Genomic DNA, 26,788 nt, shown 5'->3' with positions numbered 1-26,788 from the left:
CACACACCCCACCCCACCCCACACACACCTGAACACTTCATACTTAACCCAAATCCTAGGGGGCCTTAAAGCTGAACTCCAGACAGACACAGAAGACACACATTATTGCAGCTCTATCCATGAATACATCCTTAAATGTATAAATGTATTTTTCTTACATGCAAGGAAAGGAGCTTATGCCAAACGGTATCATTACTCAGGTGTGCCTAGAGCAGCATGATGTCTAAATGGAGCCCTGTGTGAATTATATAAATGACTACAACTTAACACTCTATTAGCAGATAAGCCATTACAAAATGAGATGGACAGCAATGCATACCCAGGACGTTCATCCCATCTTTGAATTCCTGCTTCTTTTTGATTTCCTCTATCGTCGTTGTCAAAGTGTCATTCAAAGTGTCGTTCATCACGGCCAAAAAGGAGTCTGTGGCGTTGACCACTTCCTCTATAGGATTTTCCACTATAACCTTCTTGGTCACTGTCTGAGTCTGTAAAGCAGAAAAGAAGGTATTCATTTTTTTTTTAAATGATGACTATATTAAAGTGTCTGTGAAGGTTCTCATTCATCCGGGTCATGGTATATCTGTAAAAAATAAGTCAAGGCAACTGGACTTGCTGTATTTTTCTTGAAGATGTTTCACTGGTCATCCAACCAGCTTTCTCAATTCAGAAATTTCTGAATTGAGAAAGCTGGTTGGATGACCAGTGAAACATCTTCAAGAAAAATACAGCAAGTCCAGTTGCCTTGACTTATTTTTTACAGATATACTATATGAAAGTGTACCTGTCATATGTAGTGTATGTCCAGTTTGGTCAGCCAGGCCATAATTGCTCTAGGCATTAGGAATAATTAATTGGTGGTTATGTAAACATGTATTCTTGATATGGCTGATACAAAAAGCTTACTTTCTATACAAGAAATATGCTGGAAAATATGTCCTCACTATCATCTCCCTTGATACGTCCTTGTTTGCAGAATGGAGTAGCCAGAAGGCCAGTATTGTGTTTCTCTCACTCCATCTTGTAAAGAATCTGCTAATGCTAATTAAAAAGCTAAGAAGCATTTTTCTAACTGGCTATCCTTGCAAAACAGATCAAGGTTGGTTGTTCAAGTAATTATTCAGAAAACTAGAATTTTCCCTTTAATTTGAAGAGCATTTCCAGGCAACACATGCCATGCTCCTCTATACAGGGCCAATAGAAATGTACTTCCTGAAGCTTGTGCTTTGTAACTTCCTTCTCTCTGCTTCCTGCATCAGCAGTAACATTTAAACAGCAGGTTTGAATGTGATTGGTGGCTATAATAAATTTCTTACAAAGGGCATTTTTTTTACAGGAGCTTTTTGTGTGTGTGAGAGACAACAAGAAGGGTGTTCCAGCATCACCAGCAGCTGTGCTTCAGGATCACCACCAGACAAAGGCAACTGGGAAGTACTGGGACGGCACACAGACGTCTGGATGAAAGATTTAACTAATTTAACTACTCAACATGTAGATTATGCTCCCTGAAAAGCTCTCAAGGGTTAACTTTTACTTTAGCTGGAGTATATCCATAAAAAGACATTCAACCAAACCCCCTGTTTGGTTGGAGACCCTGTGTGTACTAACATAGACAGGCACCCACATTCCATAACTTCCACTCACCAGTAGGACTATTGTTTGAAGAGTTGGCAGAATCTCTGTGCTAAGCTAACAAGGGTTCTACAGAAAAGTGGATCTATATTACTAAGCATAAAGGGTTCCAAGTAGACCTCTGAGGGGTTTCCAGCTTTCTTGAAAATCCCCCATGAACTCTGTGTTCTATCACACTATAAGTATAACTACATTGTTAAATAGGAGACAAAGCTGCTGAAATGTACTGTTTTTAGGACTTCATGGATCAGTATAAAAGGTAGGGTTGCCACCTGTCCAGGATTCACCCGAACAGTTCGGGTTTTGAATGCTGTGTCCAGGTTTCATGGCAGCAGAAACCTGGACAAAAGATGTCAGGCAGACAGGGGCAACCAAAATTAAGATAAGGGCTACTGGCCCCCCACTGAAAATAGTCTTGAATGTGATATTTACATATGAATGGGCAGCACTATTTACATATGAATAAGTCACGACTCATTCTCCCAAGAAAATGTCCAGGCGTCGCTTGAGTGTTCGGGTTTCGCTAGAACAAAAGGTGGCAACCCTAATAAAAGGTGAGTTTAGTTACCTGCTGGAAACAAGCTTGCACCAAGTTGTCAGGGAAGAGGTTCCTTATGAGATCCAAGAAGGCGTCTAAGCTGGACACCTCATCATTTTCTTGGCCCTTCCCAAGCTGCTGTTTTAGTTTGGGGTCTCCAGGATGAATAGCCAAGACCAAAATTACTCCCAGCACAGCAGCGATAATGGTGGTAGACATATAATACACCATTGCTCTGGTTCCGAGGCGTCCACTTGATTTGGCATCCAACCCAGCCAGGCCTGCGAGATAGAGAGAAGAATGTTACATTAATATTTCTAACTCTGATATGGTGATGTTATATACTGAGAGGGGAATTTATCAAAACTGGATCATGCAAAATCTGGAGCAGCTGTGCATGGCAAACTTTCATTTTCAAATCTTCACTGACCAAACTGAAGAGAGAAGCTGATTGGCTGACATGCAAAGCTGCTCCAGATTTTGTCTGCTCCAGTTTTGATAAATTCTCCTCTGTATTTTTCCCAACCTAAATAGCTGTATTTTTTAAAGACCAATTCCAGTTCAGTTTTAGACTTTACCATCTCGGTTGAATCACTCCCTGGCATCTAAAGATGGCCACACAAGTGACAACACACACTATGCCATCAAATCCTAAAGTCGCCTTTAGATTTACTGACAAATATTAGATATACCAAATATTACATTTACTAACAAAATAACCATTTGAACCTTCATATGAAAAAAAAAGATATTATTTGTTCCAAAAGTTGGCACACGTGTCCTGTGCAAGATATAAGTGGGATCCCTGAGCTTCAGTCCTGTAGATACTACTCTAGAGGAACTGATCACTGGAAGCTGTGCCCAGAAAAAGGCAGACAGAGGGCTATGGACTGGTCATCAGTATTGGAAGTGGGCTCACTGTAGCTGATCTTTTTCCCATTACTGTCTTACGATGCCCTTTTCTGTACTGTGCCTCTGTGTGGAGGCGACCATCTTGGTAGAGTCGCCACTTTGACTACTGACAAGAAGGGCAGTGAGCAGCACAGCAGTGCCATCACCAAATCTCACTCCACATCTCCTGGGACTAGCAGTCAGAAGCAGCAGTGCCTTGGATCTCACACTGCAGATATACAGCTATGAGGTTGAAGGCACAGGGATGCCTAGGCACCCTTCCATACCAGCAAGGGCACTGTTATTTTCCAGGAAGAGTTCATGACAAAAGGTACACATTTCAGAGTACTGCTTGCACACAATTTACATTTCTAGATGTTCCCTATAATAAGGCCAATGTTTATTTTTAGAGTTCAGATTCATTTTAAAGTGGAATTTTAGCTTCTGCAACCTGTGCAAACATAAGCAGTACCAAAAAAAATCAATCCATTCTGCTGCTGTCACCCTTCTTCTGGATTTAATGACTGCCAGTGTCATCCATCCACTTCCTGTGATCCCAGGCTGTCATAGACACTCCCCTAAGGGGAGTGTCATCAGGGCCAGATTTACTCTCTCTGCTGCCCCAATGCCAGACTCCTCAATGCGCCTCCATGTATGCAGGCTGCATACAAGTGATCTCGGCGACATTACCCAAAGCAGGGCTTAATGTAGATAACAACTACCCACCCAGGCACCTGGAACTAGGTGTCGGTAGATAGGAATTCCACACCCCTGCTGCCCCTCTACTCCCTGCTGCTCCAAGGCCGGGCCTCGGTTGGCCTTGTGGGAAATCCAGTCCTGAGTGCCATTATGCCTACCTGGGCTCACAGTAAGGACTGCTAACCACCACCATCAGAACAGAAGAGGATGGACTTCATATAATGTCATATAACCAGCCAGTAGGCTTCAGGATTTAGGCCAATACCCCAACCCCTATAACACCTCTTCAATTCCATATTTCAAACACTGGAGCCTGTAGGTGGAAAAACTTTGGCATGCAAAGCAATACTTCTCTTCTAGTATCACTGCATTTACACAGAACATTTCCTGACTTTACAAAACCCAACCTGACATAGAAGATTGTGTCAATCTGTAAATATCAGCTTATATTAGATGATGTAAAAACATGTACATACGGCCAATAAGTTGCTAGAAACAAGGCACCTCTCTACCTTGGTGCCTATAGGCACAGGTCTGCTGTGCCTAATGGTGAATCTGTCCCTGCTCCCCCTTCATGTACACATTACTTATCCAGTGCTAGGTCCCCTTTAACAGGGGTTGACTTTTCATTTAAAATGGATAACTCCTTTAAGTTTTCAGTGATGTTTCTCAGTAGACCCAGATGTCTCTGCAATCCTCAGGAAGTGAAGTACGCCAACAGAAAATGTCTTCCCCTGCTACTTTAACAGCTTGCAGATATTCCGCCTAGTTTGATTATGTTTATTTTAGGCTGGAGTTTTATTCCAGCCCGGTAGTCACGGAAAGGGTTATTCAGCGTGGGATATATCTGTCTCAGGACCGCATTCTTTGATTCCCCAGATTAATATAAGGTTTCATTCCAGCTGTCGCAGGGGATTTAAGTGTTTGTTGCAGCACAGGGGCTGCAGATGTTCTCATCCACTTGACATGTTCTGGTTTTAATTGCTGGAGAGAGAGAGAGAGAGCTCTACGATGGCTTGCGGAGTTCCCAGCCTGTTACGGCTCCACCGCTGCAAAGCGCTCACGAGAAGCACTAATGAGGCTTCTGCCATCAGACAAGCTGATCTGAGATATGTGATGCTCATTCACCGTATCCACCCTGCGCACAGGTATCAGAAAAAAAGAAGAGCAGCAAAAACAACATACGAGGCAGATTATGAAGATTAAAGCAGAACTCCAGGCAAATGCATAATGAATTGTGTGCATAAACACTCAATTATTGTTCAGTATGTTTGGCACCGTGCCTCACTTTGGACAGTTTTCTAAAGCTTTTTTTGTTTGTCAATCTGTTGCAATGTTTCTTACTTCGATATATCCGCCAGTAACAACACTTCCTGTTGCAGGTTGACAGAGCTAACCCATTGCCTCACAATAAGCAGCAGCATTGCCAGCCTGCTGTGCAAGCTCCTTCAGTTGGCTTTTAGGCCACCTATCAGCTGCACAGCAGGCTGACAATGCGGCTGGTTATTTTGAGGTGGTGGTTTAGCGTTGCCTATTGCCTATTGTCACAGGCAGGCAGGGCTAGATGTGCCTAGCAGCGAGTGCTTTAAGGGTAATCTATGGTTTTGTGTCCATGGGCTTTTATTTGGTTCAAATGGGTTTTGCATCCCCATACAAGTTTGTGGATGCAAAACCCACTTGAAGCAGGTCAGAAGTCAACTGATGGTCCAATAAACTTGTTAATGAATTTTGAATGATCTCTGAATGATCTCTGAAGTGTCTCAAACTGATGTCAAACTGATTCCATTAACAAAAGGTTCAAAGTCTATGGATATAATACAGGCCCTAAGGCACCAGATTTGTGACGGGTTGGACACTATATCTCCCAAGCTCTTGGTGCTCATTCTTTAGGAAGCTTCATTCTCGTCGCATGATGGGTGGGGGTCATTGTCCTCTTCTTCCCTCTGGCTGGCCAGGCCTTACTCCTGCACATCACTGCACATCACTGTTCTCATAAAATCATTATGCAGCAGTATTGTGAGCCCAGGTTGGCAAGATTTTCAGTCAGTGTGTTAACTGATCTTGGCTGTCATTAAAGGTTTGAGTAGTTTAGGAAAATACTACTGGGCAGGGCTGATACCACTCGGTCCACAACAGGAATTAGGAATTGTGTACATCTCTGGCACATCAATGGGTATTTTTCTGAACTTGCATGATCTTTAAAGGCATAAAACATGGGGAAATGTACATGTATTGCAAAGATGTACTACCTATAAATATTTTTTGGTCTGACGTACTTTCATTTGAAATTTCTGACCCAATCTTAAGATGGGCTTTTAAAACTACAGAATAGGCTTGGTGCTGTTAACAGAGGGAGCAGGCAGATGGAGAAACGGGGTAATGAAAGGTGAAAAGAGACAGCAAGGACAGCAGCACTTGGCACGACATACTACTAATGCCCTGCAGGTTTATGAAGGAGTTTCTGTCCACTTAGCAGTATGCACAAATATAGAGCAGCAAGGATAAGCATGAAAAGGGAAATCAAATCGCTTGTATCAAGCAGGGTCACTGTAAAAATTAGAGTCCGTCAGTGAATGGCTTTGGGTACATGTGCTTTGTGACAAAAAAATTAAAACATAGTACATCTATGCTCACACAGTTATCTATTTGAAGGACCAGTTTGCAGACCAGTGCTTAGCCCCCCCTTGCCCTCCCATTCCCTGGCTACTATATAGATCAAATATATAATTGCCACAGGGTGACTCCCTTGTGCTAGTCTCCCACATTTTAATTCAGCCATACATTAGCTAGTGTTAGCCATAGATTTTGTGACATTGCTATACTACTACATGTCAGTCCAGCAATTAATCATTACAGAGGCCACAATGGAGGATGATGTTTATGGGAAGTCATTATGTGAAGGAATAACAGATGGTGTGTATGGAGTGAGAAATTAAAACTTAATGTACATACCACTGAATTTCGTTTCAATGAAGAGAGATATATTAGTTATAGGTGGAGCATACGGGCATGAGGCAGCCCCTATCCTAATACATGTCTACAATACTCCACCAATGAGATCTCCTTGCTATAATTTTTTAGTTTTGGGCTTTCCGACCTACCTTTGTGTCTTCCAGCTTAGAAAATCCACAATAAAAAAAAAAACATTCAGCGAGGAGAGCGGTAAACCCTTCTAATGGTCACAGCAGGTGCCGAATCTGTCAAACAATATCTCCCTTGCAACTGTGGCATCCTGATCAGGTGACTGTTCAGGTGGCTATAGTGAAAGCAGATCCTTCCACTTAGCAGTCGGTTTGGTAAATATTATGCGTTAAAGTGCAACTTGCACTGAAATAGCAAGGAGGCCCCATTACTTAGTGTGGGTGACCCCCCCCCCCCCGCTAAAACATTGCAATGAATTGAAGAATTAAAAAAAAAACCTGGGGGAGGGAGAAATTAATATACTCACCTTTCCCCTGCTTCCGTCTGAGATGTTTTTACTATGACAAGCCGATGTACACCCTGAACCTGTCAGAACTTTCCCTAAGGTACCACTGGATGAGAGCCCTCCAAAGTCTGTTATCAGACTGGTGTCAGGCTAATATTGCAGCATTCACAGCTCACACTGCTTAATATACAGAATCTGTAAGAACTGACCTGTGATTAAACTGGAGATAATTAAAGGAAGGATCAACATCTTCAGCATCCTCATGAGAATGTCTCCTGGAAAGCCTATCACCATGACAATATCGGGGTGGATGGGAGAGGCCAGCCGAAGAAGACCACCAAGTACTGCTCCCATAATAACACCTGCAAAACAAAAAAAGGGAGGGATAGGCATTAGAAAAGTGTCTGGGCAATGACAGGCAGCATGAAATGCTGGGAAACCTCATAAACAGCCCCTCTATGTAATCCATAACAGACTAACCTGCTACTATGTGTATATGCATGATAAACATTCTGTAGCACCACCATGATATCTCAGGTTACCATGTTATCTCCAGGTTACCATGTTATCTCCAGGTTACCATCACTGGGTTGAATCCTGGCACCCGACCTCCTTCTAAAGAAGCCTGTTACAGTATGTGACCCTTACAGGATTAGGCATGCAGATAGTAAAGCTGGTATCTACAAACTTGTCATGGGTCAAATGACTGTATTAACCCTTTCCCAACACAATTTTTCCCCATACATTATTATTACATGTATTTATATAGCTCCAACAATTTGCAGCACTTTGCATAGTTGTACATTTACATCAGCCCCTGCCCTCAAGGATCTTGCAATCTAATGTCACTATCTCACATACATACAAGGGCCAATTTGTACAGGAGCTGAAAAACTACCAACATGTCTTTGGAGTGTGGAAGGAAACCCCACGCAAGCACAGGGAGAACATGCAAATTCCTTGCAGGTAGTGACCTGATTGTGATTCAAACCAGTGACCCCAAGTGCTGCAAGGCAGAAATACTAACCTCTACACTACTGTGCCACCCATGTTGAAATGTACACTTTAGGCCTGAAGATTACCAAAACACAATAAAATACCCAATTCTGGGGTAAAATATAAAAGGTTGCATTGAAATCTGGTACCAAAACGTTGGTGGCGATTTAAAAGCCTTCACAGCTTATCTGTAAGAGTAAATGGTAAATGATGGCCCTAAAATGATTAAAGGTGATACGGTGGCTATATTATGTCTATGGAAAAGCCAACAGCTCACTGTAAAATTGTAGACAAATTCCTGGCTGCTGTAGCAGTCAGGGGTTTGTTTACACTCTGGCGCTGCCGCCAATGCAATATTTATGTGGGTGGCAGGAAAAGGGTTAGCATAACAGCCGGGTAACTAGCATTTTCAGAAGGAGATGAGCAATGGTAGCCTCCATGTGTCTCACATGATAGGCTTCTTGCTTAACTTTGAGCCTCTGGTGCCAAAATGTATCCTTTATGAACTTCAGGCAGGTATGAAGTGGATCAGTGGGGACCATCGGGGATCAGTCCCGTGAACAGGAAGCTGTGTCTCATGCCATTTATCTGCACTACTCTGTATATGAGCGGGGGAGGGGCAGGAAGAAGAGATGGGGATAAATATCAACCCAGCCTAAGGATGTCAATGCCAGCAGCAATTCACCTCAATTCATTTCCACAACATAAATCACTGTGCTGCTTGCTTTCACTTGTCTTCATAATCAAATTTAGATTTTCAAAGTAATTTGACAACAATAACATTTGATGCCACAATCTTTTCGATTCGTGTACTAGAGAGATCTATACACTAGCCTTACTCCTGACCCCTGCACTCCGTGTCACTTACTCCTGACCCCTGCACTCCGTGTCACTTACTCCTGACCTCTGCACTCTGTGATACTTAAAACTTGACCACTGCACTGTGTGTTACTTACTCTTAACCCCTGCACTCTGTGTTACTTACTCCTGACTCCTGCACTCTGCATTACTTTCGACTGACCCCTGCACTCTGCATTACTTACTCATGACCCCTGAACTCTGTGTTACTACTGACCCCTGCAAGGTGATTTACATACCAGTGATCTCTGCATTTCTGGAAACCTTCCTAGCTTTTAATGTGTTTAAATTTATTCCATGTTGTTCAAGTAGCTCTCCACCATTTTAAGGTTCTCTGCCTCAGATTAGATAGTAAAAGGAGAAATAACAGACAGATGAGCTCAGGCAACAGACAGTTAAAAAAAAACTGACAGGGGAAATAACCATTTATTTATTTTGAAAACATAAAAAAAATGTTTTTGGTATAGAAGCACTTTACCCTGAACCTGTGCCCAATCTTCAGCACAGTGGTGTAGTGGTTAGCACTTCTGCCTTGCAACACTGGGGGTCCCACGTTCAAATCCCGTCCAGGTCACTATCTGCAAGGAGTTTGCATGTTCTCCCTGTGCTTGTGTGGGTTTCCTCTGGGTACCCTGGTTTCCTCCCACCCTCCAAAGACATGCTGGTAGGGTAATTGGCTCCTCTCTAAGGTGACCCTCTATGTGAGATAGGGACCTTAGATTGTAAGTTCCATGAGTGTAGGGACTGATGTGAATGTGCAACTATGTAAAGTGCTGCATAAATTGTTGGCGCTATATAAATAGCTGTAATAAATATGCACATTAAAGTATTTACATATTCTAAACAAACAGCAAAAAGATTATAATATAGTCCCTGACTAACCTCTGAGGCTGCAGGCAATGAGGAGAAATTAATCTTCAAAATTCACAACAGAGGCCCTGAAATCACATCTCCTCTCCCCTTATTTTCTATGGGAGCAAAATCTTGGCAGCCTGTTTGTAAACAAACAGCAGACACTGTAAGCTGTTAGAGATCTTTATAGGTGAATTACTCCACAGTAACTTAAGCTACAGAGGTCAGTGAGGTCTTGTTTTGAAGTTCTTTTACTGCCTGTAAAGAATATGTAAATACTTTAATATCCATTGACAGGGCACCTGTGCACTTTAAGCAAATACCACTATGCTTCTGCATTAGCGCAGGAAGTACTTAAATACACTTTTACTGTTTGTAACCATCCTCAAAATAATGCATTGCGCTGTAGTCCGGCTGCACAATCAATTATGAACATTCCACAGTTCCTTCAATCGTTTAGCATGCTTGGTAACGTCAATAGGCTGGAATATATAACATGAGAACATCTTGCTTTAATTATCCATCCACTATTACTTCTGCTAATGAGGGTTTCCAGCCAAAAACACGTTTCTAAATTACTCATTAACTAAGGAAAATATATTTGAAAGCCATTAGCAAAGCCTTGCTACTTTGAACACACAACAATGGAATCCTAAGAGACCACCCTATGCTGTTCTTACTGATCAGTGTCTTAAAGGAAGCTGGCTTTTTGCCTCTGGTAACCAATAACATTTTTCTTTTCATTTTTAAGCCTGGAAAAACAAGAGACTGGAACCTGATTATTTGCTATGGGGTACATAGGTCTGTCCAGTTTTACAATGAGACCCAGAATTCAAAGCTATATGCAAGGGTGTCTACGTCACATCTCACCACTTCAGGTCCCTGTTTTGTACTTTTCATAGTTACATGGATACGTAGTACTTGAGCTTGAATAAAGACACAGGTCCATCGACTTCACGAGTCCCTGTGTAATCTAGTTTTTAAGAGTACCTGTACCCCTGTATATTACGGTCTCGTAGGACAGTATCTAATTTAATTTTTGAATGATTCAATACTCTCAGCTAATACCACTGCTTGTGGCAGAGAGATCCAAAATGTAACCGCTCTGACTGAAAAGAAGCCACTCTGCCCTTTGTGGTTAAATCTTTTCTCCACCAATTTTAGGTGGTGGCCACTGGTCCTTGTTATGGAGTTTACTGTAAAGAGTTTATTGCTGATGTTGCCATCACCACTAAATATTTTGTACATCAAAATCATGTCCCCTCTTAATCTCCTCACTTCCAGCGTGAACAAGTTTAAATTTGGTAACCTTGTCTCATAGCTTTGGTCCTCCAGCCCCTTAATTAGCTTCGGTGCCTTTCTCTGGACTCTCTCCAGCTCCAGGACATAATTTCTGTGGATTGCTGACCAAAACTGAACAGCATACTCAAGATGAGGCCATACCAGCAATCTATAAAGTGGCAAAATTATCGCTTTGTCTCTACATGACAAGGGTATTTTCAGCGGGACCCCTTACTACTGCGACCTCCCCCACCACCATTCTACTCAAATAAGGCACTCCAGACTTGTATGAATTTACAAAGGCCACAGCAGCCACTTGTATCTTTAATAACTATATAAAAAATAAATACAAAATTGAATAGAAAAATAACTCCAATATATACTCATAACCAATTAACACAATTATGCAGTTTAACCCAGGTTTCCGAATCCCTGAAGGCGCTTCAAATAACCAAAATGCCATCTCATACCTGTATCTGTGGCTTCAGATAATACTAATAGGGCCCCCAAACCACCGCCTCGGGGACCAATATCTGTTAAACCGTAGACACTTCACCGGCCAAAACTAAGTGGTCAAACCAACTGACCACCACTTAAAGGACACCACACCTATGATGGTTCACCAATCCTTGTCAATAAACCCACGGCATCCCTAACGCCTTCAAGGACCCCAAACCGCCACCAGACTGCCATGACAAGATGAACCCCCAACCTCACTTAAACAGCACAAAGCAAAGCAATACAAAAGAGAACAAACAAAAACAAAACCTCCGTCAGGGCGGACGGGCGGGAAATTCCTCGTCTGCTCCCGGTGTCTTCTCCTCTAGAATGATCCTAGGATCCACGTGCAGACCTCCTTCCGGAAATCCCACCCCCTGTGGTCCTCCTTCAAACTGGTAAGCCACCCCTTCTCCCTGTTTCCCTGTATTTTAAACCTTTATCCCCTGGCTCCCCTTCTCCCCCTGTCATGTTGACCTTCCGCCCAATTCTCTCCTTTCCTTGCGCTCCATGTCTCTCTGTACATGCCCTTTTTAATACAAGACAGTACTCTGCTCGCTTTGTTTGCCACACCCTGGCATTGCAAACTATTATTCAATATGTGGTCTACTATGACCCCCGAATCTTTTTCCATCCCCTCCCCTATTTTATTCAGGTTCTCCTGTAATGTTATAGTGTCCAAGTCCGTGTCTATTACCCTCCCAATTTTAGTGTTGTCTGCAAACACAGCAACCTGGCTATTAACACCTTCTCCGATATCATTAATAAACAGGTTAAACAGTATGGGGCCTAGCAGGGAACCCTGTGGCACGCCACTCCCGTCCTTAGACCAATCTGAAAAAGTACCATTTATCAATACTCTCTGGACACGTTCCTGTAGCCAGTTCTCTATCTATGTGCACACCATTTCATCTATGCCCATAGATGTCAGCTTGTGTATTAAGGCCGTGACACACTACACGCGAAGCAGCGCGGAGCGGGGGCGCGCTGCCTTTGCGAGCAGTGTGTCATGTATTTTTCTGCTCGGCACCTCGGAGCTGAGCGTGCCGAGATGAACAGTTTCAACTTCAGCCAATCGGCTCGCGCGTATAAACCAGCGCGTCCTGATGCGACAGCTGGCAGGTTGTTACGGACGAGCTGATTGGCTGAAGGTGCTGTCAATCATCTGACTGCACTCAGCTCACACACTGCACGCAAAGCTCCGTGCCGGAATGCTTTGCTTCGCTCTGCACGGCTTCGCGTGCAGTGTGTCACGGCCTTTAAGCGTTTCTGTGGTACCGTGTCAAAAGCATTGGCAAAATCCAGATACAAGTTGTCTGCAGCGACTATCACCTATTATCGCTCTACAACCTCCATGCTGATCTCTAATACAATTTTTACATCTCTTTTATTCTATATCTGTACCATTGTATCAGGAGGGGATATTAGGCAGCAAGAACACACATTTGGACGCAGGTTATAACAGTGTTGACAGCAGTAGACCTCAAGTATCAACAAGCCAGTCTGCGATGGTGGAAAATTCACCAAAGTAAAATAACTGCAGGAGGTCCTTGGAGACCCAGTCTCTGAGGTAGACAGGTCAAAACAGAAAAACAGATGGGTATTCTGGTCCATTACCGCTACTTCACCTGCTGTGACTGACAGGTTCTATTGGCCTGTACTGACAATGAATGGCTCACACTCTAGGAGGCACACCCCGCAGTGGTCTACCCTGTAGGATGGGACTCATTGGCCTTCACCATCTGCAGCGCTGGAGCCTCCTGTCCTGTTTTGCCAATCACACGTCATTAATGCTGTTCTGTATCCTAGTGAACATGGTCTTCTGCTCTTCCATCCAACCATCGCACTCTTGGTGACACTGTACATGTATAATCTTGCACACAACACACCAAGGTGACCCTTCCCTCACACCTCCTTGGACAGTCCCATCCTCCTCCAGATGTTGCACAGGGTCGTTAACCAATAGTTAGGCAATAGGCATAAGAAGTGTGTGGAGGAGGTATAGGTCAGCCATTGACTTTGCCTCTAAAAGTCAGTATTTGCATATCAAAGTTACACAGAAGCCCTGAAGCTGCCAGATATGTATAAGTATTTAAACCTTAACAATAGACTTCTCTACTTTGCTACTATCTAAATCCAAGAGCAAAAATGTAATATATTGCAGTTTAACATTCCTTAGATATGGTAGCTGCATTAGATTTCTTTTTTCAGGCCCTGTTTCTCCTATTTTCACCTGGTGACCCTGTCAGTAACACACATTCTGCCGTAGGGTGACAACACTCACTCACTATACTGTATCTATGGCAGACCAGCATTGTCATCCAAAGAGAGGACTACAAAACGCCTCCTATTCCCCATAATATGGGGGAAAAGGTCATTTTCAGCAGTGAACAGGACAGGGCTGATAACACTGCTTGAGATAAGATCGCAGAGTACACAGAGCACAGGACAGCACTGTATTTCTGGCAGGATCAAGAACTATTTTGCCCAACAAATTAAACTTCAAAATACTAACAACAGCAGATAAAGCCATCCACAACTCTGCCCCGACTATATCTCCAAATATCACCCAAACTGTCCTCTATGCTCCTCTCAAGACCTCCTGCTCTCCAGCTCTCGTCACCTCCTCTCATGCTCACCTCCAAGACATCTCCAGAGTGTCTCCCATCCTCTGGAACTCCTTACCCCAATCTGTCCGCTTATCTCCCTCGCTGTCCACCTTTAGGCAATGCTTGAAAACTTATCTCTTCAGGGAAGTCTATCCCACCTCAACATAACTGTCCTTTTACTTCTTCCACTAACTCAACCTAAACAATTATTACCTTTGTATCACTTGCCCCTCTTGATAGATTGTAAGCTCTCAGCAGCAGGGTCCTCCTAACCATCTTGTACTGAATTTATATTGTAACTGTACTGTCGCCCCCATTTTGTAAAGCGCTGTGCAAACTGTTGGCGCTATATAAATCCTGTATAATAATAATATTTTTCTGCACTTATTGAGCAAATAGAACAAAATGCTTTAACAAACCAAATAAGAGAAGTCCATTCTTTTAATGGTATTGATTGCTTTCAATGGTATATTTACCAGAGCAAATAAAGTAAGTTTATAGTTAGCGTTTACATAAACTTGAAATGCATCAACGTGCTCTAAATGCAAAGCACGTGATGTGAATCCAAACATGATCAGTGGCCAAAGATCAGTAAGCATATTGAAATCTATGACTCACCAAATACTGTAAGGGTCAACAGGAGGTTGCTCCGAAGCTTGTCACACATCCTCAGACATGGTGATCTGGGGCGCACTTCATCTGAGGTCAGCTGACTATCGTGCATGCGCACTTCCACCTGTTTCGGGGTGTTGTTGGCACTGAAAGATACAAATTTGCAGAAAACAGTTACAAAAGAACTCCACTGAGAACACCTTATTTTCAAGTTGATCACATGACATAATCCCTCCGAAAAGAACCCAGAAACACAATAACCGATTGTGTGAATGAATGCTTACTGTTGATGGGGACCTCTTGTCTTCTGGACTGGCCATAGACAGATAAATGCCTCCACATCAACTATGGGCGGAGAGACATTTGTCAATCCTTGTAGTTGTCACTCTCTTTCTCTCCTTTTATTGAGAAAAGAGAAGGCTGGTCACTCAAACAAAGCTGGGAAATATCTGTAAGCGATAATGAGCACTTCTGCCAGAAAATATCATTATCACTCCTGGGGGTGTCTGGTGACCTGATTCTGAGTTTCACATAGAGTTGGATTGTATCAATAAAGCCAACCTAAAGCTGGTCACACGTGTTGGAATTTGTTGATGATCCATTTGGTGGAGGTGGGCCCAGACACCCACAACATGGCTCTCAAAGGCCACTAATGATGTTAAAGCAGGGTGGTCATTCTGGAAGCATTTAAGAGGAGCTATCCCATCTGTCAACAGAATAATAAAGAGTTATATCTTAACTAGGGATGGGCACATCTGCCTGAGATCCATTTGCCAAGGCTTTGACAAATCCTGCCTACAGCATACCAGAAATTAGTGGTGAATTCCATTGAATTCTATGGGGATTGGGGGCAATCCCATGATAAAATTCTTGCCATTTTCAGGACTAATAAGAAAACTTTTGTCCAAAAAAAGGCATGGGAAGCTGGGCACTGCCATGGAGGACATTTACCAATGCAAATCATTTTTTTGGGAAAAACCATGCAACGGGGAGAGGACCTTTTCATGTGGCTTTGAGGGTACATGGTTAAATCATGCACAGCTTTAAAGCATTTCCACATAAAAAAAGTGTATTGACTGTCCCAATGGGATTAAAGATGCACCTCGATTGTTTTTGTATAATTTTGATTTTGTTTGCATGTTCTAAGTGAAATAACTCATAATAGGATTGTATGATGAGAAAGTTCTTTTTTTTTTAAACTTGGTTTTTGTATACAGTAAACTCCCTGTTATCCGGCATCCAGGGGCATTGGTAAATTCCGAATAAATGTAGTTCCTGGTTGCTTGAGAGTTACTAATAAAAATAGGTCTAACTAATGCCATAACCCATACTATACCATAATATAAACTCTGTATTGACTTCATATTAATATTGAAATGCAGTAATCAAAAGCAAGACAAATAGACACATGATCGTTTCCAGGATAATACGTGCCACAGATCAGTAGAACAGCAAGTACACACAGCAGTGTAAAACTGGTCCGCAGCAAGACACTTTTCATCAGGGATAATAGGCCTAACTGGTGTATAACTAACTTTTATTTTATCTATGAGGATAGGGGGAAGTGGTGAATGTAAATGATATAATGTGAGGTGGTTTAGGTTCACACTGTTTTTGCACCTTTTTTTTCTTTAAAACAATGAATCAGCATTCTGCAAAAAAAAGGCAGCTCTAAGAACAGATAGTTAGTAACAAGTAAATCCTGCACTTTGAGTTCCCCAAAGTTAGAACTGGCCCTATCAACATAGAATAAAAATGAAAAAAAGCACTCCAAAGAAATGAAAATATTGCCCTGTAACTGTTTAGCTTAGAAAAAGCCCTATCTACAATGAAAACCAATATACCCCCCACAATTTTATATCCACATATAGAACCAGAACTAAATAACAAATATGTGCTACAAATAATAAATTCAATGTTGCAAAGTCCACAATCTTAATGTGCAACTGTGTTTCATGCACCATGCAAAAAAAAAATCCTTGGCAATGGATCCACCACCTTTAAACAGGATAATTATCCACAACACGGCATGTGTTCTGAAGTCCACATCAAATGTGTTCCAATTATGTTATCCATCTGAACCACCTTCAGAAAGGCTCACTCACCAGACGGGATGGACCTCAAATTATAAAGGTCAAATGGAAATTTTCACCTATATCTCCAGATCTCTTATTGGAGTAAAAAAAGCAACCAAATAGGAACACCTAATTTTTACACGGTAAATGCCCTTTCCATCACTCCAACTCCATCTTCTTATTCTCTTATCCTTAATAGGAAGGATATAAATATCAGATACCATCTGATGGTGTAATACCGCTTTTTAAAAAATAACTGGATAAAAAAACATATTTAGTTATTTATTTATTACATGTATTTATAAAGTGCTGACAATTTAGGCAGAGCTGTACATACTTACTTCACATCAGTCCCAGCCCCCAAGGTGCTTACAATCTAAGGTTGCTATCTCAGATGCATACATACTGTACAACTGCCAATTTAGACAGGAGCCAATTAACCTTCCAGCATGTCTTTGGAGTGTGGGAGGAAACCAGAATACCCGGAGGAAACCCACGCAAGCACAAGGAGAACATGCATATAGTTGTACTTATATTATATAATATATTATGATAAACAGAGTGTAGAAAAAACTGTTATCCGTATAAAGTCCCACCACAAAAACGAAAGCTCCAGCAGCCTTGACTTCTATTAGAGGTAAATCCCGGGTTGGTCCTTACACTTAGGGTAAACCATCACAATGACATCACCTGCTAAACCTTGTGGCCATTTGTCCATATTTGGTCAGTGTCATCAACCAAATATGGCTATAAGGCCATTTAAGGTCAATGATATCACCAACATCCCGCCCCTGTGTTTTTGTGCTGCTTCGGGGGAGGAAATGGCCTGGCTGCATCTGATTGGGCATGCACTGACTCCTAACTTTTGGGTTGGGATGAGCTCGGGGTCAAACCCAAGCTCATCACTATTGGTCTGTTAACTTACACAATTTACTAATCAGGTGTGGTAACATATTGATACCAAGTGTATTTAATCGATTAAAGCAATGGGAATTTCGGAGTGAGTGAGCTTATAGAAATCACTGCCATGGTATTGGAATTCTGTATAGAAGAAGTCAAAACCCATTATTTTCCATTAAAGCTATAACTGTATGAGCTTGAATATGAAAAGTGATTTATATACTGTAGACATGTGCACTGCCAAAAAATTTGTTTAGTTTCGTTTCGTTTTAAATTCGGATTTGTGTTATTTCGTTTTTCGGGATTCGGGTGTGAAAGTCAATTCGGATTCGGAATTCGGATTCGGATGAAATTCGGTAGCGGTAGTTCGAACGTTCGTTTCGTTTTCGGTTCTTATTCGTTTCGTTCGTTCGTTTGCAGCAAAGTGACATTTTTCTCCTTCTCTAATGTCACTTTGCTTCAACGAACGAAACGAATAAGAAACGAAAACGAAACGAACGTTCGAACTACCGCTACCGAATTTCGTAAATGGAAATTCGGATTCGTTTGCATTCGTTATGTCTGTAATTCGGAATTCGGATACATCCGAATGTCCGAATTTCCGAAAATTCGTCCGAATTTCAATTCGGAACGAAACGAATCGCACATGTCTAATATACTGTTTCATGATCAATTACAACACTGTTTTCTAGCATTTCATGTAATATATGCTTGATACTTGATACGTAATATATACTAGTATTTCTAAAGTTTGTTTTTTAGGCAAGTATGTGAATGTCCTTAGCTCAAAGCAGAACTCTAGCTTATCTCCTCCCCTTTACCTCAGTGAAGTCTATACAGATGTATATGTATCTTACAACGTTGCACTATGGTCACAAAATCTTTCATTTAAACATGTTCCTCAATTGCCACAAATGAAAAAAACAGTAGACCCCACTCACTACACACTGCCTGCAAAAACTACAGGAGGGGGCAAGACCAGTCACCCTACACAAGGAGAGAGACTCCAAGCAGGAAGCTCCAAGTTTCTGCACAGAATTGGAAGAAATACACAACGCTCACCAAAATTCAAGTAACAATATTCATGACTCTTGTATGAGAACAATATTTGCATATCTCAGTTCAGCTTTGATCATGTCAAATCTTCTGGTCGGTCCAGTGACAAGTCGCAGGTCCTCAATCATTTCCTCTGGCAGTAGTGTGCAGAAGTTACTTCTGGACTGAGCAGTGCTCATGAAATGATCTGTGAGCCCCTCCAGCCCAGGGATTTTGGGAGCACAGGCTACATGATGATGTCCCCCCAAGGGGGCAGGTCCATGACAGCCTGGGCTCACAGGAAGTATGTTGGATGACACTGGGTGTCATTCAGCCCTGAAGAGGACTGAGGGCTGCCTGCAGAGGAGGACACAGAGGATATACTAGATCATGGAGTGGTTCTTTTGAACTCTTCCACACGCTGTCCAAATTCAAAAAGAAAATGGCTCTAGATATCCTGTAACCACTGGTGGAATTCTTCCACACCTACCAGGGCTGTCTGGTTTAGTTTTCCTGTAATGCTGAGAGAATTATTGAGGATTACTCAAGGAAATCCATTTTATAAATATTGTTGGTTTCTGTGAAATTTCCATTAATGGGTTGTGGCTTATTGTAATCTGTGTAACATCTGCCTGCTTCTTCCTATAATGGTGGGTTATGCTATCTCCTGCAGACCAGCGGACAGCTCCCGGATAAACGCAGATCTCCCTCTACACAAACACTCTCTTCCAGTCTAGGACGGCGTAACGAATCTCACAAATTCATCCGCTGAAAACCTCAATGCATTTGAGACTGCCGTGGTTTACACTAATCAGAGCGGGAACGCAGATGAACTGGAAGCTCAAAGGAGCGGACGCTTGCCAATAAACAACAGTTTGAGTTATTTTGCTTAATTTAATTTGCAAGCTGCGAACATCTGCTGTGCAGTTTAGCGATTACCATAGCAACGGAAAGAAAAAAATTACAAAAAGACAATTATAGCTTCTGTCAGTTGTGTTATTTATAGGGAGAGGTGATATGGTGTGACGCAGTAGGGACTGTTAGCTCTTCCGCCGACCTGTAAGAGGTGGTAGATTGGGCTAATTCGGGAAAGTGTCTGGCCTGGCAGAGCTTGTTGTGGGAGTCGGCATATGGAACCCTAAACTGGCAAAACAAAGTCTTTATTTGTCAAGCTTCCAGAATAACATACTTAATATTGTTTTCCCGTATTTATGTAGACCAGGGTTTGTTTATCAGAGTCGGATTTATAGAGAGGGCTGAATACATGCCAAATGAACATGGGGTGTACTGCTGGTAATGATTCCATTGAGCAGCGTGGAAATAGACTGGTCTACAGTACTTCTATAAAGTAATAATTATAAAGTTATAATCTGGTTGTACAATCTCCTTCAAATTAATTAATGACTATGCAGGTCAGAGTTCCCCAAAGTGGTCAATACTGAACCCCAAGGATTAATAGGACTATGCATCCCAAGATCAAGGGTCAATAAAATAGCTGGAGGTCAGTAAATGTCTGGGTGATCAATACATAATGGAATTTCGACAGGGTCAATTAAACTTTTGAGGTCTCTGTAGAGCTGTAGAGTCCATAGTCCTGGAGGTAAGGTGGCTAGCGGTGAAACAGTGTTACCTAGGGTTGGATGTTCAGCAAGCAGCAAGCGTGGCTTGGAGTTGTCTTTATGGGCTATACGCTGTTACCAGCCAGGGTGCTTTGTGCTGTACTGCTATGACCTTCCAACTTTCCCCTTCCTGGAACAATATGCATACAGGTATATGCCTACTTCCTATACTGACTGTACTCCCCAGCCTCAAACTATTGGTAAGCCAATGAGAACCCCCATCTCAAACTCTGTTGGAGAGCCAGTACATACACCTTTCTAAAACTCTGTTGGAGAGCCAGTACATACAACCTCCTCAAACTCTGTTGGAGATCCAGTACATACACCCACCTCACACTCTGTTGGAGAGCCAGTGAATATGCCAACCTCAAACTCTGTTGGAGAGCCAGTACATAAACCCTCTTTAAACTCTGTTAGGAAGCCAATGAGCACACCCAAATTCTGTTGCATAGCCAGTGAATATGCCAACCTCAAACTCTGTTAGAGAGCTAGTGAGTACAGCCACCACCAACTCTGTCGCAGAGCCAGTGTGTACTCCCAACTCAAACTCTTTGGAGAGTCAATGAGTACACCCACCTCATACTCTATTGGCAAGCCAGTGAGTACACCTATAGCAATACAAGTGGTACTGAAGAAATTATCGCATTGTTCAGCATTGTAACAACCATTAGGACAGTTGCTGACAAAAATAATAAAAAGTTTAGATTCATGGGCTACTTTACCAATGAAACAATGAATGTCTATTATGTTAAAATACTTTTAGTAATGATGCTGTGAAGCCTTCAATTCTCATATAACGTTTGGGGGTCCATGTACAATCTGAACTTTCCCAAAAGGGATCAATAAACTAAGGAGTTTGGAAGCCCCTAATGTAGGGTGACATCCAGCATAAAATGAACACCACTGGTGGTGAGCGTTATATTACCGGCTCCACCAAATATATACGGATGCTGGTTAGGCTTGGTGCATGCCTCCACATCAACAAAGTAGTGGAAAAAGATTAACACATTGTGGATTACAGCAACACTTCTTTATCAGAGGAACAGCAGCAAAGATACAGCCCTCACATGCTTCACCCTACATGAGCGTTTTCTTAAAGAGGTACTCTTCGAGAAATCACTGTTGTAGTTTGAAACACATAGGTGCTGTTACTGGACCCCCATTCTTCTAATAAAGAAGTTTTGCTGTAGCCTGGAGTGCGGTGATCTTTTTCCTCTACTATATAGGGTGAGAGGTGACCTGGAAATTAATTGAATAGACTTCTTCTTAGGAAGGCCTTTGCCAAACACAGCTGTTAATAAATCAGTACAATAAGGGATGAGCTCAGGTTTGGATCAAACCAAGTCCAAACCTGAGCTTCTCCAAACCCAGAAGGAACTCCTCCTCCTTCTGTTGTCACTTAATCAGGTGTGGCCAGGTAATTCCCCGCCTGCAGCTTGAAAGGGGCGGAATGCAGTCATGTTTTTGACCTTATATGGCTACATGCCTATATTTGATAAATTACATTTACCTAATATGGCTATGTGGCCAAATAAGGTAAATTACATCAGCACAAGAATCTCCACCCTCCCGCAGCTGATTGGGTGGAAGTGACCCTTCCTTGTTCGGAGGAGCTCAGGTTCGGCCCAGCTCATCCCTATGTACAATCTATTTGCACAACCTCCTTTAGCTCTACTAACATTTATGCAATGCAAGAGATTGTTTAATTGCCTACAATCAAGTTTGTAGCCCATCTAACTTGATTTTAATAGTTTGTCTACACATTATAACGCGCTTTCTTGCATGAACTATCCCAGATTGTTTTCCTAATTACAAAACAGGCACCCATGTGCTCAGTCGCCAGTTAGGGCAGGTTCACACCATTTTCCGGACCATATCTGGTCCGGAAAGTGGTTTGAGCCTGCCCGCAGTTCCAGTGCATTCCAGACCAGACAAAATGAGATGTGCAGTACAGTGGCATCACAAGGGGGGTGCGGCCCGCACTCAGGAGAGACCGGGAGGAAGACATGATCACGCGTTAACAATTAAAACCAAAAAGCACCAAACATGAAGCCAAACTGTTTTCCTACACACGGGACCTCCGCCCCACCCCTTTTGGCAAACGCCCGAGTTTACAGATTTCCAGTCCGGGCCGGGAGGTAGATGTCACAGGAGCCGGTCTGTTCTATCTGCTGTAACAAGTAATATGTTGTGTTGTCAAGTCTCTTTCTGCAAGAATGAATTGAATTCATTGCCGTCTCTCTGGGAAGGGAGGGGGTGCGAATGGAACTTGGGGGGGTTATTATGAATTATACAGGCAGCATCAGAGGCTAAAATAGGGTCACCGCTCCATTAACAATTATAGGGGGTTTTCTGCAGTAAAGGGGCAACGAGCAGTCCCGGGGGTTCATCCCCCATTCCTGTCTTCATTAGATGTAATCTCTATTCAGAATGTGGCTGGCAAGGTTTATCAGTCAGAGACTGCCATGGAAATGATTGTTGCACCCAAAATGCATCAACTTCTTTTTGCCTAATTGATTTATAAACAATTAAAGGCCCTTAGAACTCTTCCACCTTAAGGTTTGGCTTTCTTTGTTTACAAACATGGAAATGAATAGGGACATTTACACTATTGCGTTGCATATATACGCGTGCATTGCTGCAACATGAGGCAGCGCATGTTACATGGTTTTCTGCATCGGGGCGCCATTCATTTTCAAGGGCTCAGGGCATGGCAATGCAGAATGGTGTTTTGCTATGCGTTGCAGCGATGCATTGTCTTAGTGCATTGGAGTGCCATTGAAAACGTTGTGCTACATACGATATTTGAGGAGTGCTGGAGGGGGGGCAACCCATTGATTTTAATGCACGGCTGAGTGGGGATGGACCACCAACTTTCTCCAGTCCAATAAGAGTAATATTTGGGCATGATGGTTCAGTTAACAAAATGCAGAACCCTCCAGGAGGGAGGGGATGCCCTCATGGCAACCAATCAGCTTCTAGCTTTCATTTTCAAAGCTTAACTGAATCAGCTGAAGAGAGATGCTGATTGGTTACTATTGGTATCGGCTCCAGATTTAGTAAATTCCCCCTCATGAATTGTTTGGAAAACATGTATACACAGTCAGAGGTACCGGTAACAAATGTAACCATGTAAAGGGATACATAACTCACATCGGAGCCCACTGGGTGAGGATTGGCTTTAATGGAATACATATTATAAATCTGAACTCCAGGCAGATATAAGAGAAACATATTAATGCAGCTCTGCAATCACACATCATTAAAGGCTTCACTTTTAAAACTTGGTGCTGCATTAACGCCCCCCAGATGGTCTTTTTGAATATTGGGACTACCGTAGCCCTCCGCCAATCACCGGGGATCCTACCAGTCATTAAGGAGTCCTTAAAAATGAGGATTAATGGTCTAGTTATAACCTGGCTTAATTCCAACTTGCCCACCCCTGCTTTAAGGGAACCTTAAGTCAGGTGTGGGCTTCTCGATCATGTGACCTCTGTGGTTGGCTGTCATAGTAGTCACATGATCCGGAGGCTGTCCCAGTAGTTCCCGATAGTAAGTGCCGACCAAGAGCTGTCAGTGACAGGTAGGTCACTGTGATACTGTACTGGGAGCACACTTTAAGCACAGAACAGCAGGGCTGGCAGGTACATATATGCGTTACGTCACCAGGAACAGGTTACTGAATAGATTCCTTTGCATGTCTGTCTGCAGTCTGGCTTTAATGCAATAAACACTTTCTGAAAAGAAAGAAGCATCACAAATATTATGACTAACTTGCTTATTCTGAAAGCAAAATTAAACCAATGGCGTTCCAAACTCGAAGTGCCTATTGCAGAAAATGCTACAATGTTCCAAAACTTCATAAACTGCAAAGCAACAAGTTGGCCAGTTCCTGTTCTATTCCCCTGCTCTGTACAACAAATATGATAGGAAGCATCTGATTGGCCATTATGTACGCACAAGGCCCTATGGGAGACTGTCGGAGTGACGGCCGGTAACCTCTGCCTCTTACACCTTTAGACGTCTTTGCGTCTCAGGGACTGGTGGGGGCTCGGAGCGCATTGAAGGGATTAGGAGAGCGAAGGGCAGTGTTAAGGAATCTCATGAGGGGCTTTGTTTGGGTCTCACGGCTTAGCGTGCACCATTTATCCTCCCTGGCAGATGCTCCTCTCTGCTGTGTGTGCAGTATGGCACAGGATTCGCGCCATCTGCTTGAGACGTTTCAGTGGAGAAATCCCAATAACCGGCAATATGCGGTGACATTTGCTGAGCGTTCTGTCATACGGGATGCGGTGTGTGTTTAGAAGGATTAATCTTTTCCACTCTTAACCCAATTTTACTCCGCGAGGCATTATACAAGGAGAACCGGCGTGCTTTCCTGTTTTGGGAAATGAGAGCGCAACGCACAATGGCAGTTATAACTCATCTGGACGGTCATGGCTGACCTTTGAACCAAGTTCATTTTTTAAATCTGCATTTCAAAGTTATTTAAGTCTGAACTCCGGCCTTCCCTTCAGTCTTGCACAGTTGTACCGGCTCCTCTCCTGGACTGAAATGGCTTACTCCGATTTCACTGCACACTGTGAGCTTCTCTCAACGTGCATTAGAAGCTGCAGCAAGTCAGAGAGGGCAACGGAGGACGTCCTGCATCCTGTGGCGTGTCCTGTCTTCTGTGTCCTGTCCCCTTTCATTCATTGGATCTCGGTTCTTTCAATCATGGAGGTTCAGCATCACAGGTGGGCATTACTTAAGATGGTCTGCATGCAAATACAGCCTGTGCAGGAACACCCACTCCTCCATGATGCCACCCACCCATTAAGGCAGAGGTGGGCGATTCGGGCTCTCCAGCTGTGCTTCAACTACAAATCCCATCATGCTTCTGCCTCTGGGAGTCATGCCTGTAACTGTCAGTCTTGCAATGCCTCATAGGACTTGTAGTTCCACAACAGCTGGAGGGCCGGAGTTGCCCACCTGTGTATTAAGACATTTTGATATTTGCATAACTTCTCCCAAGAACCAGCCCACTGCTTGCATCATGGATGAGGGCTCATGAGAGGAGTACTGAGGGAGGGTATTAGAAGCGTGCATACCAGTCCTCTGCTTTGCGTCCTGCTGATACTGCCATAACTGTTCTTTGTTATACTCATACAAGTACTAAACGCACCCTATTGAGTTCAGTTGCAGCATTTAAAAACCCTGATGAAGGGAGAGTGTCTGAATCCTTGAAACGTGTTGTCTGTTCCATGTTGTTATATTATGAGTAAACACTCTTGCAGATCTTTGGTTTGGTGCTCTCATTAGGCTTTCTCCACATAGTTCCTAAACTTCAGGGTCCCTAGATAAGGGACAGTGTCTTATCTAGAGAGCTCTGTTGAGAGCAGCCTCAACGGAGCTACAGTGCTTTATATGGACTGCGTTGAATTTCTTTATCCATGAACTACTAATGAAACTTGAATTCAGTGCCTCCGATATACAGTAAATGTTCCAAACAATATAAACCTGACAGACGTTATAACCCTTCTGTGCTTTCTCTTGGACTGACCATCATTTTGGTGTCTGAAAAGTCGGGCAGTCGGTCATGGACCGAGAGCCTGACATTTGCATAAGAGAGGAGGGGACCGGCGGGATAAGGTATGCCGCCGTGTCCCCTCCTCTCTCTGCCAGTGTCCATCACCTAGATGGCCGCCGGCAGGTATCACCAAGATGGCAGTGAATGCACGTGACGTCATTGCGCACATGTCACAGCGGGGTGTCACCTGGTACCCACTCCAGGTGACACCCGGACTCGGGATGCTCCTGGTCTAGCTCAAACTTTTAAATGTATGCAAAATCTGGAGGCACCCCAGAATGAAAAAAAAAATGTGGTCAACGTGCCCCACTATACATCAGAAGCCCCCCACTCTTCACATAAGGAGCCCCCTTCTCATTAGAGTCCTCCCCTTTAGCAAAAATTTGAGGGCACGCCTCACAAAGCAAGAGGGCACCCCATGGCCCACTGGTTGGGAAAGGCTGGTCTAGAGGAATGACAATTCTCGTGGGAAGAACATAAGAATTTTACAGACTTGTAAGGAAGAAAAATGGAGAAACATAAGGAATCCGGCTATGCTGGAGAAAACTGTTGAGCATTTCGTGCTAGGACTTGACTTCCTTTCTTTCTTCGGATGCATCCTAGTGGCTGTAAGCAGAAAGGCCATAAACCTTTCCGTGCCCTCTTTCTGAATAACAAATATACAGATGTCACCAGCCAGGAATGCATTAAAGAGATA

General features: G+C 43.0%; 1 protein-coding gene across 1 annotated transcript in view; it reads right to left on the bottom strand.

Moving 5' to 3' along the window:
• Window positions 1–26,788, bottom strand: part of SLC1A2 (solute carrier family 1 member 2) — a 92,568-nt gene that overhangs the window by 23,110 nt on the left and 42,670 nt on the right. The window contains exons 2-5 of the mRNA XM_018557467.1: window positions 14,900–15,039; window positions 7,397–7,549; window positions 2,201–2,451; window positions 320–488 (exon numbers count right to left, since the gene is read on the bottom strand). Coding sequence (XP_018412969.1) covers window positions 320–488; window positions 2,201–2,451; window positions 7,397–7,549; window positions 14,900–15,039 — 713 coding nt within the window. The remainder of the gene's footprint in view (window positions 1–319; window positions 489–2,200; window positions 2,452–7,396; window positions 7,550–14,899; window positions 15,040–26,788) is intronic.

The sequence above is a fragment of the Nanorana parkeri genome, unplaced genomic scaffold (genome assembly GCF_000935625.1).
Source record: "Nanorana parkeri isolate BGI_ZX_2015 unplaced genomic scaffold, ASM93562v1 scaffold285, whole genome shotgun sequence".
In the NCBI taxonomy this organism is placed as follows: Eukaryota; Metazoa; Chordata; class Amphibia; order Anura; family Dicroglossidae; genus Nanorana; species Nanorana parkeri.
This window is presented reverse-complemented; position numbering and strand designations above follow the sequence as displayed.